This window comes from Sus scrofa, chromosome 7 (genome assembly GCF_054392235.1).
Source record: "Sus scrofa isolate SSC_HxYL_T2T_F1_AM1 chromosome 7, Sscrofa_HxYL_maternal_Yorkshire_Landrace_v2.0, whole genome shotgun sequence".
Taxonomy (NCBI): domain Eukaryota; kingdom Metazoa; phylum Chordata; class Mammalia; order Artiodactyla; family Suidae; genus Sus; species Sus scrofa.
This window is the reverse complement of record NC_139389.1, coordinates 132,279,946-132,294,327: the sequence shown is the minus strand read 5'-3', so window position 1 is coordinate 132,294,327 and position 14,382 is coordinate 132,279,946. Positions and strand designations below refer to the sequence as shown.

General features: G+C 61.0%; 1 protein-coding gene across 12 annotated transcripts; it reads left to right on the top strand.

Annotated features, from left to right (window-relative positions):
- The first annotated feature begins 123 nt into the window (after nt 1-123).
- SLC25A29 (solute carrier family 25 member 29) lies at nt 124-14,185 on the top strand. 12 transcript variants are annotated; one of them, XM_084970183.1, is made up of 6 exons: nt 124-422; nt 6,290-6,333; nt 9,969-10,039; nt 10,503-10,648; nt 11,890-11,973; nt 12,280-14,185. In XM_084970183.1, the coding sequence occupies exons 5-6, from the start codon at nt 11,911-11,913 to the stop codon at nt 13,027-13,029; spliced, it is 813 nt and encodes a 270-aa protein (XP_084826309.1). In that variant the 5' UTR covers nt 124-422; nt 6,290-6,333; nt 9,969-10,039; nt 10,503-10,648; nt 11,890-11,910; the 3' UTR covers nt 13,030-14,185. The 12 variants fall into 12 exon arrangements, with proteins under 12 accessions (XP_084826309.1, XP_084826307.1, XP_084826302.1 ...); XM_084970181.1 differs by having other exon boundaries at nt 10,503-10,750; XM_084970176.1 differs by adding an exon at nt 10,928-11,075 and having other exon boundaries at nt 8,616-10,750.
- The last annotated feature ends 197 nt before the right edge of the window (nt 14,186-14,382 follow it).

Here is a 14,382-nt window from a genome sequence, read left to right as displayed (position 1 = left end):
AATGAGGCGCGGCGGCGGCGTGCTGCAGCCGGGGTGTTGTCCGCGCCTCGCCTGCCCATTGGCTGAGCTGTGCGCCCCGCCGGAGCCGGGCCGGCACGGTCCGAGGGGCGGGGCGTGCGGCCCGAGGTGAGGGACCACTGGCGGCGCGCGGACCTCCGCGAGGGCAGAAGCGACACGGCCAGGGAGGGACGTGTGTCCGGCGAGGAGTGGCGCACTGAGCCGCCGCCGCCGCCGCCAGACCCCAGCCTGTGCGGGGCTCCGCGTCAGGAGGCGGCGGCCGGGCCGAGTCCCAGCCCAGCAAAGCGAGGGGCCCTCGACGGCCCCCAGCCCGGCGAGGGGCCTGCGAAAGAGAACAAGAAGGAAGGGCGGGCTCGCCGGGGATCCAGCAATGGCGCTGGACTTTCTGGCTGGATGCGCTGGGGGTAAGGAGGCGGGCGGGTCCCGCCCGGGTGCGCGCCGGGCCGGGGACTCGGGCGTGGGATGTCGGAGCTGGGAGGCCAGCTCATCTGCGAGCGCATGGCCCAATAGCTTACCCTGTGGCTGGGGTTCCCTGGTCTGTAGAATGAGATAACAGTGCCCTCGTCCCACGGGGCTCTCGTGGGCATGAATTGACACCAGGCCCGGAGGCCGACTAGCGTGCTCTCCGCGAGGGCGTCTCCGCGGAGCACGTTCGGACGAGAGGTCTGAGATTCCGAGGCAGCGCTGTGGCTGCCAGGGGACTGCGGGAAGAATGCCCTACCACCGTCCTCGCCCGAGGCCCGCGGACGGCGAGGCCCCAGCACATCTGCCTCCCCACCTCCCCCAGCCCGTGCCCGCCCACTGCAGGATCCCCTCCCCGGTTCCTAGAAGTTTGAATTTGGCTCCACCCCCCTCTCCCGCAGCCGCCTGGGTGGGGCTGGGGGCTGGGCCCACCGGACGACCCCCTAGTGAGATGGCCTAAAAGGAGTCCCGCTTTAGCACCCCGCCCCCTTCCTTGGCGCTTCTGTAAGTGGGCCTGACTCGCCGCCTGAGCCAGGCCTTGGGCTCACGCGTGCGTGACAATGGCGTAGGCAGGTCCGAGGCACTGGGGTCCTCTCTCACCCTGTGTCCCCAGGAAGGCCTGAGTCTGCTGCAGCGGCCAAGCCTGACTGGGGCGGGGGCCGGTGCTTCCCTGTCTGGTCTTCGGGTTCTGTCTTTACTGGTAGAGTGAATTGATTCAACAGGTCTTCCCTGGGAGCCCGGCTGGCTCTCAGGGATTGGGCAGTGAGCTGACAGAGGTGGCAGGGTGTCCCAGGCCCCAGTCCACGTCCCAGATGTCCCACGCTTCTCTTCCCCAGCACTTGGCCCTGTTCTGGCTCTTCCTCTGCTTAGCTTGGCTCTAATAAAGCTCTCAGCTACCTGCCAGCCTCCGGCACCCTGGAGGAGAAAGGGTGCCACCAGCAGAGGCCATAAGCATTTACGCTGCGGGTGAGGTGCTAGCTTCCTGCTCTGGGCAAGAAGAGGCTGGTGGAGGAGGGAGTGTGCCAGGGAGGTGTGGGGGCAGTTACCCAATCCCGCGGGAGGAGCCTGAGGGAGGGGAGAAAGCCCAGAGCTTTCAGGAATTGGGGGAGTGTTTCTCCCAAGGCCAGGAGGGCTCCGCCTCTGAGGGTCCAGCTCTCAATTCCCCCACCTCCGCTGGGCTCTCTACTTTTCCCATCCTCCTTGAGGGGCCTCCCCTGGTGTCCTGCCACCCAGCCCCTGGCCCCTCCTGGCCCCACCCCTCACTCCCAGGGCCAGCCCCCCTTTCCAGCTTCTTGGGGAGTGTGGGTTCTTTCCCTCGAGGTGCAGGGCTCCTTCTGTATTCACGCAGGTGTCCCGGGAGCCACGGAGTTTGGGACTCACCCAAAGGCGAGGCGTAGCCCCCCCCTCCCCACATACAGGCTGACAGGCCCTGCCTGGAATGCCTTCTGCCATCCTCACCAAGCCCTCCTGGGAGACTGGGTTGGGCAAGGCCGGGGTCCGGCACCCAGGGAGCTCTAAGTGCTCCACAGCCCCCACCCCACCCCCACTGCCCTGCCTGGGTCCAGGTGGAAGCCCATCTACTCCCGTATTGTGTGAGCGGAGGTGCGAGGGGCTGGAGGGTCTTTGGCCCCCCACCCCAGGGATCCTCTTCTCCTATTACTCGACCCAGGAGAAACCTAGACCCTGAGAAGGAGAGAGATGAATGGAGAAATCGCACTGCACTCCTCCGACGGGGCGGGGGCTGCCTTCCCCTCGCCTCATGGGCTCAGGACAGCGACCTGATTGTGTCCCTGGCAGAGGTGCCGTCCAGGGACCTTGCGCAGGGGGGCAGCCTTATGTGGGGCCTGCCTGGTTCCTTCAGGTTTGAACTCCTCGAGGCTTGGGGTCGGGGCTGCTGGGGAGGAGTCAGTTCCTTCCCAGAATCAATTCCTCCGACTGGCTGGGTGTGGGCCATGTGTTCAACCTCACCCTTGGGGAGGCAGGGTGGGGCGTTGACTGCCAGCATCCCTGGGGCCTCTCTGGGAGTGGGGGGAGGAAGAGTCCAAACGCCTGCCCGCACTCCCCCATCAGGGGTTCGGCCTCACGTCTGAGCCCACCAGACCCTAGGCTCTGGACGGGGGTCTCCCTGCCGCAGGCCTGGATGGGAGGAGATGCAGAGGGAAGCTGACCTGTGGACCATGGGACCCTGCGTGTGGGGGACAGGTCAGTCATCTGGTGTCCCCTCCCACCACATCTGCTGCCACGTACCTCCAGGACAGTGGTCCGTGCCTCCTGCCCTGGAGGGTCCTGGGATGGGGGTGGCCCCTGAAAGTCCAGCTTATATAGGCAGCGGGCACTGACTGGCTTTGGAGTGGGGAGGCAGGGTCCCCTGCGGCTGCTGCAACTGTTGACTCAGAGTCCTCTCAGGGAGGTGGCCCTGCGGGCTTCCTGCTCTCAAGGTGCCTGGGCAGTTAAAAGGATAAGGCTTTAGGAGTTCCCGTTACGGTAACGAACCTGGCTAGTATCCATGAGGATGTGGGTTCCACCCCTGGCTTCGCTCAGTGGGTTAAGGATCCAGCATTGCCATGAGCTGTGGGGTAGGTCACAGATGTGGCTCGGATCTGGCGTTGCTGTGGCTGTGGTGTAGGCCAGCGGCTGCAGCTCCAATTGGACCCCTAGCCTGGGAACTTCCACATGCTGCACATGTAGCCCTAAACAGCAAAAAAAGAATAGGGCTTTGGGGAACTGGCGCCCTGCTGGAGGGAGCCCCCTACAGCCCACTCTGGGCCTGTGGATGGAGCTGTTTTGGGTGAAGGGGGCCGAGTCCTTCGCCTGAGAGTGCTAAAACCAAGGGAGAAAAACCAATGCAGCTGCCTGTGCTCTGAGCCTGGGTGGGCTGTGGGGTGTCCCCCCCACCCCAGGGGCTGGTGAAGGCTGTGGCTGACACAGGGGCAGGTCTGGGGCCAGAGGCAGGGCAGTCCACCCCCAGGGCGGGAAGCTCCAGGGCTTCTAGCAGGAGCCTCGGGGTGCCCCCCCCACCGGGCCTGGCTGCCGGGCACGGGCACGGCTGGAGAGAGAAGCAAGGCCAGCCGCGCCCTCCGGGCAGTGTTAGGTTCTAGAACCCAAGCAGATGCCGTTACAGCCCAACAAAGGAAGTTCTGGAGCTAGGAATTTCAAATTCAGAAAATTCAAGCCACGAGATGCAGAAGGAGGGTAAATCACAAATGGTAGAAACAGTGTGTCGAGAAGCCAGAAACACGGAGGCGGGACCTCGAGGGAGAAGACAGGCTTGGGGGTGTCTTTTCACCCACCGGGGAATGGGAGGGGTTCTGGAGGGAGAAAGAGTTCTGGACATGATGTGTATGATGAATAAATAACAGTGGAAATAGTGAAATCTCTGATCAGAAAAAGGCAAGTCTGGAGTTCCCATTGTGGCGCAGCGGAAACGAATCCGACCAGGAACCATGAGGTTGCGGGTTCGATCCCTGGCCTCGCTCAGTGGGTTAAGGATCCGGCGTTGCTGTGAGCTGTGGTGTAGGTCACAGGTGTGACTCGGATCCCACGTGGCTGTGGCTGTGGTGTAGGCTGACAGCTACAGCTCTGATTCAACCCCTAGCCTGGGAACCTCCATATGCTGCGGGTGCGGGCTTAAAAAGCAAAAAAAGGGGGAAAAAAAAAAGAAAAAGGCTCATCTACAGAGTGAAAGGGCTGGGGGAGTTCCTGGCAGGGTTACTTGAAAGAAAAGAGACACACCCTTGATATCTCCTGCTCACATTCCTGAAATCTACGGATAAAATCTCCGAGGCTTCCTGATAGAATAAATAAATTATTGACACAGGGGAAGAAAACACTGGCTGCAGATGTCTCATCTGCAGCCCTGGAAACTAGAAGATTCTGGAACACTGCCACCCTTAATGGCCTGGGCCCCAAATCCTCCCCAGAGCGCAGGACTGACGACGACGGCGTTCAAGAAACAGATTTTGTAGTTTCCGTTGTGGCTCAGCAGGTTAAGAACCTGACTGGTATCCATGAAGATGCGGGTTTGATTCCTGGCTTCCCCCAGTGGGTTGAGGATCCGGCGTTGCTGTGAACTGCAGCGTAGGCTGGCAGCTGCAGCTCCGACTGGACCCCTAGCCCAGGAACTTCCATATGCCGCAGGTATGGCGGTCAAAAGAAAAAACAAAGGAAAGAAAGAAACAGGTTTTGCAGCTGAGCCACAGCCCAGAGGGCATGCCCCGTGTGTTACAGCTGAGGGGCGATCACAGCTGAGACCCCAAGATGGGAGCAGTGAAGGGAAGAAGGAACAGCCGCAAGTCTCAACAGAAGCTGGCGGGTGGGAGCTTTCTCGTGGGGGGTAGGCTCTCGGGGGTGGGATGGGACGGTAGGGGACAGAGAGGGCCTCCTGCGCCCCCCACGGAGGGAGGGCTAACGGTTTTATGCTGTTTCTACATCAGGATTGTGAGTGATGGAAAGCAGAAGCCACTCTTAGCTGAACTTAAATTAACGAGCAGAAGGGATAAACAGCAGTTTGCCTGAACCAGCAGAACCGTGGAAAGTAAGGAGCAGGACGACAAACCCTGCCCGTAAAGTGAGACCAAATCACGTCCTGTCTTGGCCACATCTGAGACTGCTTCAGACTGAGCTGCAAACCAAAACCCTATACACTAGTATAGCCCTAAAAAGCAAATAAAATAAAGTAGCAGTAAAGGCAAGATTGAAAATTAACACCTAGACAAGACGACCAGAATCAAAGCAGGATTGGCAAAGCTAATATCACGGATCCTTTTTGTGTGTCTTTTTAGGGCCGCACCTGCGGCATATGGAGGTTCCCAGTCAAGCGGTCGAATCAGAGCTGCAGCCGCCGGCCTCCACCACAGCCACAGCAGTGCAGGATCCGAGCTACGTCTGCAACCTACACCACAGCTCGTGGCAACACCGGATCCTAAACCACTGATCGAGGCCAGAGATCGAACCTGTGTCCTCGGGGATACTGAGTCAGATTCGTTTCTGCTGAGCCACACTGGGAACTCCCAAATGTTAGCTGTTCGGATTCTACATGAACCCTCCTAGCAGTCAGAGAGGTGCACACGTGGCATTTCAGGGAGGAAGGCATGGGAGGTGGTGCAGTGGTTACCTAACGTCGCTGAGCCTCAGTTTCTCTTGCCGGGAAGAAAAATAACAAGACTGCCTGATTGGTGGGGATGTTTATAACCCACACAGCACACGGGATTCTGACTCTGGAGGGTGAGCCTGTGTTGTTTGGGGGGAGGGCGGCAGAGGGATTTTGGCAGGTCCTGCACAGATACATAACCACGTGTGAACGCAGAGTCACAAGCTGCCTCCCTGGGCACCAGGCGGCTCCCGTGCAGGGAAGGGGAGCCACCAGCCAGCACCTTTGATGCCTTGGGTCCTGGGTCCTTCCAGGGTGGGGGGCTCCCCTGGGGGAGGCTGATTCTCCCACCTGTGCAGGTGAGGAATGTGAGGCTCAGACACTGAGTCCTTTGTGAGCTTGGTGGCTGGTAAGTGACAGGCAAAATTCAAGTCCAGTTGAGGGTCTGACCCCAGGTCCAGAACCCCTGGAGCCCCCAGGCGGCTTCTGTTGTCACCCGCAGTGAGCAGCAGGGCAGAGGCAGCATCACCAGCTTTGAGTTGGACAGATCCCAGCTTGACCTTGGGCCTGTCACCCTCACACCCCCGCACTCCCCAGGGACCGAGGGGCTCCCAGCATGTGCCAGGCACACGGCAGCTCCCACACAGCCCTGTTTGCCAGAGCCATCCCCCAGCCTGCAGTTTCTGAGGCGGGGGGGTCACATGTCCTTTCTTCCTCCAGGTGTGGCCGGCGTGCTGGTGGGACATCCGTTCGACACGGTTAAGGTGAGTTTCTTGTCGCGGTTTCATGCCCAGGCTCTTGGGGAGGGGCAGCTGGACACCCCCTCCTGGTGGCCCCCTCAGGGACACCTCCAAGGTCACCCCACAAGGTCTAGGATGAAGGTAGAATCCGTGCCCCCTGATGTCCAGGTGAGCGGCGGCCTGTGCTCCAAGCCGTTGCCTTTCCTCCTGGGTCTGTCACCGCATCTCCCAGCTGGAGGGGAACTTTGCGGTCCATCCTGAGGCTTGGCCAGCTGCGACCGAGGGGTCAAAGGGCACATTTCCCCCCGCCTAGAGCCGGGGACAGCCAGCCACACTGTCCTTGTGCAGAACTCCAGACCGCTTCCTGAAAGAAAGAAGAGTTGAGAGAGAAAATACAGAAATACAGACAAATCAAACCGTGGCAGCCCTCCCCACGACTGTGGGCTTCCCGGAGCGGTGGTTGTCAGTGTTGAGAAATGGGGGTCGTTTCCCGGGGCTCTGTGCACCTGCAGGTGCGGTGACTCTGGAGTGTGGCCCACAGACCGGCACCCAGCTCCTCCCGGGGCCACGCCTGGGTACGCTGTTGGGTCCCAGGTTCTCAGAAGTCTCAGCGGGCACCCCAGAAGTCTGCATTCCCAGTTGGAAATTCCCAAATAAGATCTCACCCCCCCCAACCCCCGCTGGGGTTTATTGTCCTTAAAAAGCCAAGTCGGGGAGTTCCCACTGTGGCACAGTGGGCTAGTGATCCAGCTCGTCTCTGTGGCGTTGCCAGTTCAGTCCCCAACCTGGCACATTGGGTTAAGGATCCAGCGTTACCGCAACTCTGGCATAGTTTGCAGATGTGGGTTGGATTCGATCCCTGGCCTGGGAACTTCCATATACCACGGGCGAGGTTGAATAAGACAAAAAAAAAAAAAACAGCACAGAACTAGCCAAGTTGGGAGCCTTCCTCGTGGGCTTCACCTGGGAGCTGGGGACTGCAAGCAGCTGGCACCGGGTTAGACCTGGTGTCCTGCCGCAAGCGCTGAACCTGGCACCTCTTCGCACCGGGACGAGGGTGGACTCAAGGCAAGGATGTCAGCCCTCGGTGCATCGAGGGGACTCCCCTCTCTCTTTTCAGGAGCCCGGCTGTTCCTTGGGTGAGAACAGGTCTTGGGAACCGGGGCTGAGATTTCCTCCTGCACAGGCGGGAGGGCCCTGCCATGTACACTGGCTCTGACCTGAAAAAGTGCTGTCCCTGGTCCCTGTGCAGCTCCAGGCCCCGGGCCAGGCACTTCACCTCTGACCTGCACGGTGAGGGGCTGCCAAGATTACCGAGGCCTTGGAGTTCCCGCTGTGGCTCAGCGGTCACGAACCCAACTAGTATTCATGAGGACTCGGGTTCAATCCCTAGCCTCGCTCAGTGGGTTGAGAATCTGGTGTTGCCGTGAGCTTGGTTCAGGTTGCAGGCGCGGATCAGATCCTGCATTGCTGCGGCTGTGGCAAGGCTGGCAGCTGCAGCTCTGAGTCATCCCCTAGCCTGGGAACTTCCATATGCTGCAGGTTCGGCCCTAAAACAGAGGCCAGTTCCGAAGGGAATTCCATCCCACCGTTCACAACCCGGGGAGGAGGTGGAGAGGCCAGGCTTTCTTGCCCTGCAGTGGCCCTGAGTCCCTCCACAGGCCTGCTGAGAGTGAGGTGCTGGGGGAGCCTGCCCACCGGCCAGAGCAGCCGCCGCAAGGCCCAGATACGCTGTGTTTCTGTCCCGCGGGCAGGTGTTCTGAATGCCTCGCTAAGCTGCATCCAGCAAGAAGTGTCTGATTGACCTCCTCGGCCCAGCTCTGCGGAGGCCCCCCTGCGCTGTGATGTGGCCAGGCCCGGCCGGGCCTTCTGCAGGCGCCCGCCTGCCCCTCACTCAGTCCGGCCAGGCTGGGGAGCACCGGGCTCTGCTGCTTCCAACTCCCTCCGAGCTCCTGGGCCATGACTGGCACCCTCCTGGTCATTTGAGTTAGGACCTCTGTCCCACGGGGTTCCTGCCCCCAGGAGCCCTGCCTGGCACTGGAAGGTGCTCTTTGAGGAAATCTGTTGGTAATTGGTTTGGGGGGTTTGTTTTTTTTTCCTTTGGCCCCTATGGCCACCAGCATCACATCTGGGCAGACCTATGTTCAAAAAGCCAAGCTTTTTATTGTGAAGGGGGGAAAAAACCCACCCCTGGTGATCTCCACTGCCACTCAACCTCGTGACCCCACTTGTCGCACCCACAGGCTCAAGACACTGTTATATTACGCTGCTTCTGAATTTGTCTTTTTTTTTTTTTCCCCCTTTAGGGCTACACCCAAGGCATAGGGAGGTTCCCAGGCTAGGGGTCGAATCAGAGCTGCACCTGCCAGCCTACGGCACAGCCACAGCCACGCCAGATTCGAGCCACGTCTGTGACCTACACCACAGCTCATGGCAATGCTGGATCCCTAGCCCACCGGTAGGCCAGCAGCTGCAGCTCCAATTCGACCTCTAGCCTGGGAATTTCCATATACCGTGGGCGAAGCCCTAAAAAAAAAAGAAAAACCGAAAATTGAGAAATGTACTATTTTTTAAATGTGTTTGAATCATCACATTTTTTTCGGTTGGATGTCTATTACAGAAGTAAGATAGGTCATCAGAAAATGTTACCCATGGACATACAAACTAAAACAAACCACACCCCAGTCCTTTATGCAACCTTTTTCCCCAGCCCTCATTGATGATTGCCACCGAAAAACACATGCGCACACAGACCCATACATAGTCCTTGCTTTTGGTAAAAGTGGGATTTACTTCATAGCTCTGCGGTGGTCGTTTTATTTTTTTTGCTTTTTAGGGCCACACCCATGGCATATGGAAGTTCCCAGGCTAGGGGTCGAATCGGAGCTATAGCCGCTAGCCTACCCCACAACCACAGCAACCCAGATCCGAAGCTACGTCTGCAACCTACACCACAGGTCACGGCAATGCCAGATCCTTAACCCACCGAGCAAAGCCAGGGATTGAACCCACAACCTCATGGATCCTAGTTGGGTTCCTTAACCACTAGGCCATGATGGGAACTCCCTGAGGTGGTTGTTTGAATTGAAATTTCACACATGGAGCAAAGGGTGCCAGTTCTGCATGTGCGAACCTATGAGTCATTTTGAAGCACACACCTCGGAAGAGAATCAAGGCCAGCCCCCCAGAGCCCCCTCCCCATCCTCCGGCAGCCACCGGCCTGATTCCTCATCCACAGTCTGTTTTGACCTCACTTGAGCCTCCCGAGCTTGGCCCTGGGCTCTGGGCTGCACAGGGGACACGCACATCCCCTGCGTGTCCACACTGTCCCTGGGCCGAGACCATCGCTCTTTGTTACTCCAGGTCGTTGGAGCTGAAATCTGAGTCCAGTATTTGGTTTTGCTCCGTTGCGCCCCGAACCCTGGCCACGGTCCTCGGACACACCGCCTTCACATGTGTGTCTGTGGGAAGGCCGTTCTTTGTCCTTGTCACCGGACACAACAGGAACCAGGGGCAGGGCGCCTGAGCCTGCTTTCACCAGGGACCAGGCGTCCGGGCAGGGGAGGGGTGGGAGGCTGCGGGCTGGCCTTGGGGTCCCCACGCCTGGATGTGATGTTGAAATTTTGTGTTGCTTTAACTGCCTTTACTTTCTGAGCTAGGGGCCGGCTCCGTCCATAGCAAAAGGTAACTTTGTTGTAGATGAGCCTAAGCCTCACCCCGGAGAGCGCTAGTAAGTACAGACCAGGCGAACCCCACGCCTCTTCTCTGTCCTCCCTGAACCAGACTTGGGGCCTGGACCCCGCCACGCCCACGCCCCCCCGCCCCAGAGGCCCCTCCCGGACCAGCAGCGGACAGCACAGGTCCCAGGATGGGGGACCGGGGGGCCTTCCCACGGGGTCTCCCCAGGCCTGTGGGGAGCTGGGAGCCGCCCGGTCCTGTGTGTCAGTGACCCCTTTTCCAGGGGTGGGTCTGTCCATCCCCAAACGGGATCCTGTCACCCCAAATGTTAAGTAACTCCACTCTAGATATTACAAGATTGGGCCACACTTTAGCCCCCAACCGGGTCCCCCAGACCCTTGACAGGGACACTCATCCCAGCCTGGAGCTTAGACACAGGGGGAATGGGCCCCTGTGACCTCCCGTGGGAACTGAGCTGGCCTGAGCCTGGGGGTGAAACCACATCCAACCTGCAGAGACGCCATGGGGATGTCAGGAAGTCCGACCCTCGGAGGGGACAGCCCCACGTCACCTCACATCTGCTGAGACAGCCCTCTCAGTGCCAGTGCTGGGGGCCACGGGAGGAAGGGACAGTCCCCCAGAGACCCCTGAGCACTGACAGGTACCTGAAAAGCCTCGTATCACAGGAACAACCTGACAGAGCCTGTGGCATTAATGGATGCTCAAAGGTCATCGTGCGTTTCTCCTCTGAGCTGGCAGCCAGGTGGGGAGGGGTGCTGGGGTGAACAGTGCTGGGTGCCCTCTGCTGTTGGCTGCCTCTCAGAGCAGGGGCTGCCAGCTGTCGAGGTCCCAGGGTGTGGAAATGCACTCTGTTTCCTTCCGAAACATTTTCTGGAAGTGCCTTCGTCCAACTCATGAGCCGCTTCGTCTCACCCGCCAGCACGCCCCCCTCCACCCTGGCCCCCCCCGCCCAGCACAGCCCCTTCTGTCCCTGGAGTGGACAGAGCCTCCGTCTTCCCGTCTTTGAAGTGGGAGGGACCAAGCCCACCTCGGCTGGTGATGACGTCACAGCCCCACTCCGAAGCCAGGCACGGAGGGGCGCCCGGGCTGAGCCCTGGCTGGGACAATGATCTGTAGTCCGAGCTGGAGACCAGCTCCTGGGGAGGGGATTTATCCCAGCTCATGCCCACCCCCGTGACACGGATTCCAGCTCAGGAAGTGTGCTCTCCCTCTGCACTGCGGGGCCTGGTATCAAACGCAGAGATAAGCTCTTGGTTAACAAAGAGCGCTTTCATAGCGAGCTTCTGGACCGCTCGGCTCCAAGGGCAGAGAGGCCTGATCCCCCAGGTCCCAGAGGTGCTGATACGGTCCCCAAGGAGGCCGGCAGCTGCTCTCCTGTCACTGCTTTACTAACTCATGACCACTGCTCTCACAAGGGGCCACCAAGCAGAAGCCCCAAGAGGCACAAGTCCTCGATTCTAGTGCCCATTGCTCGCTGCCAGACCCCAGTTGTGGGGTGGGATGCTAGATCCGGACCTGCTTTGGCATCGGCTGTGATTTGCTGGCGGCGGGTGAGGGGGTGGGTGACTCTCGGGAGATGCCTCCTGTGCTGCTGGCGGGATGCTGTGCATAGTGAAGCTGGGGCTTTGCCCTCTACTCGTCTGAGGTCTCGGGGACCTCTGCCCCTTTGCAGCCAGCTGTCTGCCCACTGACACCCCTCCCTGGAGAGGCACAGACATCCAGCCCCACCCCACCCCAGAATTCCGAAAGCCACAGAAAGCTCCTTGGCTCCCAGCCCCATGGGTCTGGCCTCGGGCCTCCAGGAGAGGGTCCTCAGTGCCACCCCGGGGAGCTGGGTGCTATGGCCCCACCTGCCCACCTCTCACTGGGCCCTCCTTCCAGGTGCGGCTCCAGGTCCAGAGCATGGAGAAGCCCCAGTATCGCGGGACCTTGCACTGCTTCCAGGCCATCATCAAGCAGGAGAGCGTGAGTGCCCTGGGGCCGCGGGCCGGAGTGGGGCAGGGCACCGGCCTCTAAGATGCCGCAGACCCCAGACCCCCGATGGGGGAAAGCAGGCTTCAGGGCCACGATGGGGCACCTCCAGACTTCGGAAATGGGAGGGCGTGAGTGTCCAGGCCTCTACCATCTAGGAGTTGGGTTTTAATACAATGCCGCTGGATCCTCTGACCACGTGGGCCCTGCCACCGGCGGGGAGGTCCCCTGGGGAGGCGGGCCTGGGCACCCCAGGACTCCGTGTGGGAGCGCCCCTGATGCGTCTCTGTGCGCCCGCAGGTGCTGGGCCTGTACAAGGGCCTGGGCTCGCCGCTCATGGGACTCACCTTCATCAACGCGCTGGTGTTCGGCGTGCAGGGCAACACCCTCCGAGCCCTGGGCCAAGACTCGCCGCGGAACCAGTTCCTGGCGGGCGCGGCGGCGGGCGCCATCCAGTGCGTCGTCTGCTGCCCCATGGAGCTGGCCAAGACGCGGCTGCAGCTGCAGGACGCGGGGCCGGCCCGCACCTACCGCGGCTCCCTGGACTGCCTGGCGCAGATCTACCGGCGCGAGGGCCTGCGCGGCGTCAACCGGGGCATGATCTCCACGCTGCTGCGCGAGACCCCCAGCTTCGGCGTCTACTTCCTCACCTACGACGTGCTGACCCGCGCGCTGGGCTGCGAGCCCGGGGACCGCCTGCTGGTGCCCAAGCTGCTGCTGGCGGGCGGCACGTCGGGCATCATGTCCTGGCTCTCCACCTACCCCGTGGACGTGGTCAAGTCGCGGCTGCAGGCGGACGGGCTGCGGGGCGCCCCACGCTACCAGGGCATCCTCGACTGCGTGCGCCAGAGCTACCGCGCCGAGGGCTGGCGCGTCTTCACGCGCGGACTGGCCTCCACGCTGCTGCGCGCCTTCCCCGTCAACGCCGCCACCTTCGCCACGGTCACCGTGGTGCTCACCTACGCGCGTGGCGAGGAGCCCCGACCCGAGGGCGAGGCCGTGCCCGCCGCCCCCGCGGGGCCCGCCCTGACCCAGCCCTCCAGCTGGTGAGGCCCCGCCCGACCTCCCCAGGGGCCGCTTTCCCGAAGCGCGAAGTAGGCATAAGTTGGCGCCCCCCAGTCCCCCTGCCCCAGACGCCCGGAGCCCGTGGGCTGGGGACTCCATCAGACTCCGGGTGAATTCCCTCATCAGCTGGGTGGCCTTGGCGACAGGTTTGACATCCTCAGTTTTCTCTGCTGTGAAATGGGGGTCCTCATGCCCACAGTGTACAGTCGGGAAGCTCAGAGGTGACACCCATGCTGTGCCCAGCCTGGCACTGTTACCTGGAGTCCTCCAGAAGCCCAGCCAACACTCCAGCCCTGCCCTGCAGTCCTAGCCCCACCACCGTGGGGTCTCTGATGACCCACCATGGGCTTGCCAGTGACACGCCAACTGCAAATCCTCTGTCTGGCAGAGCTCCAGGGCCACTTTTGGCCAACCGTCCAGTCTGTTAGGGACAGAGGGGCAGCTCAAGGGGCCTGCTGGTGACACAGAACCGAATCTTCTGCCAGTACACTCCAGCTTCTGCATGGGGTAAGCCGGGAACACCCCTACTGCCTGTGCTCCCCCTGCAGGGCAGCTGAGGGACCTGTAAGAAGCCATGAGGGCTGCAGGAGGCTCTGGTTAAATGCAGCCACTGCGAGGGAACATTGTCGCCCTCTGGGCCTCAGGCCACCCATCTGTAAAGTGGGGACGAAGGTCAGCCGATAGCTGGCTCTGCCGCCCCCTGCTGCCCGAGGTTTCTGAGTTGTGCAGGGAGAGCGGTGTAGGATCCCACCCCCAGTGAATGGTGTCCTGGGCACTCTGGGTCTGGTGTCCTGGGCATGAGGCCATGTGGGGCTGTCAGTGGGCCAGTAGGGCCAGTTTGGACCCCTCCAGACCAAAGGGCGTCTGAGACCCACTCCAGGGCGGTCACTAGAAGGAGGGCTTTGCACATCTGTTGCCTTGTGGCTGTGAGACTGGACAGGGGGGCGGGGAGTGCTTTTGCACAAGTTGGGGGTGACTGTGGCCTCCTCCACCCTGGGGGTGGGGGGCGCTCAGCCTCAGGGGCAGTGTGACAAGTTCTCCCAGGAGACAGGCCGTCCTCAAGGAAGACGGGACTCCCGCCTTGTGCACGTGGCGTCCTTGTACAGAAACTGGCGAGGGAATAAAGTCTTTGTTTTTTTAAGAAGGTGGGTCTGTGTGTGTGTGTGTGTGTGTGAGCGCGCTTGCAAGTCCTAGAAGAAGAGGGTTCATTCCCCACCCCCCTCCCTGGAGTCAGAGGCCCCAGAGGCTTGGAGGTCTCTGTGCCCTTGGGCCCTGATGCAGCCCCCTCTGTGTGACCTGGACCAGCTACGGCCCGCCTGCAGCCCCGCGGTTTCCTCC

What these genes read in the sequence shown, in the direction of transcription:
- SLC25A29 (XM_084970176.1), top strand. Translation starts at nt 10,431, where the DNA reads ATGGGCCCCTGTGACCTCCCGTGGGAACTGAGCTGGCCTGAGCCTGGG. An exon ending in TCCTCTGAGCTGGCAGCCAG is followed by an intron (nt 10,751 to 10,927) that starts GTGGGGAGGGGT and finishes CTCACCCGCCAG; the next exon opens with CACGCCCCCCTCCACCCTGG. An exon ending in CCATCATCAAGCAGGAGAGC is followed by an intron (nt 11,974 to 12,279) that starts GTGAGTGCCCTG and finishes GTGCGCCCGCAG; the next exon opens with GTGCTGGGCCTGTACAAGGG.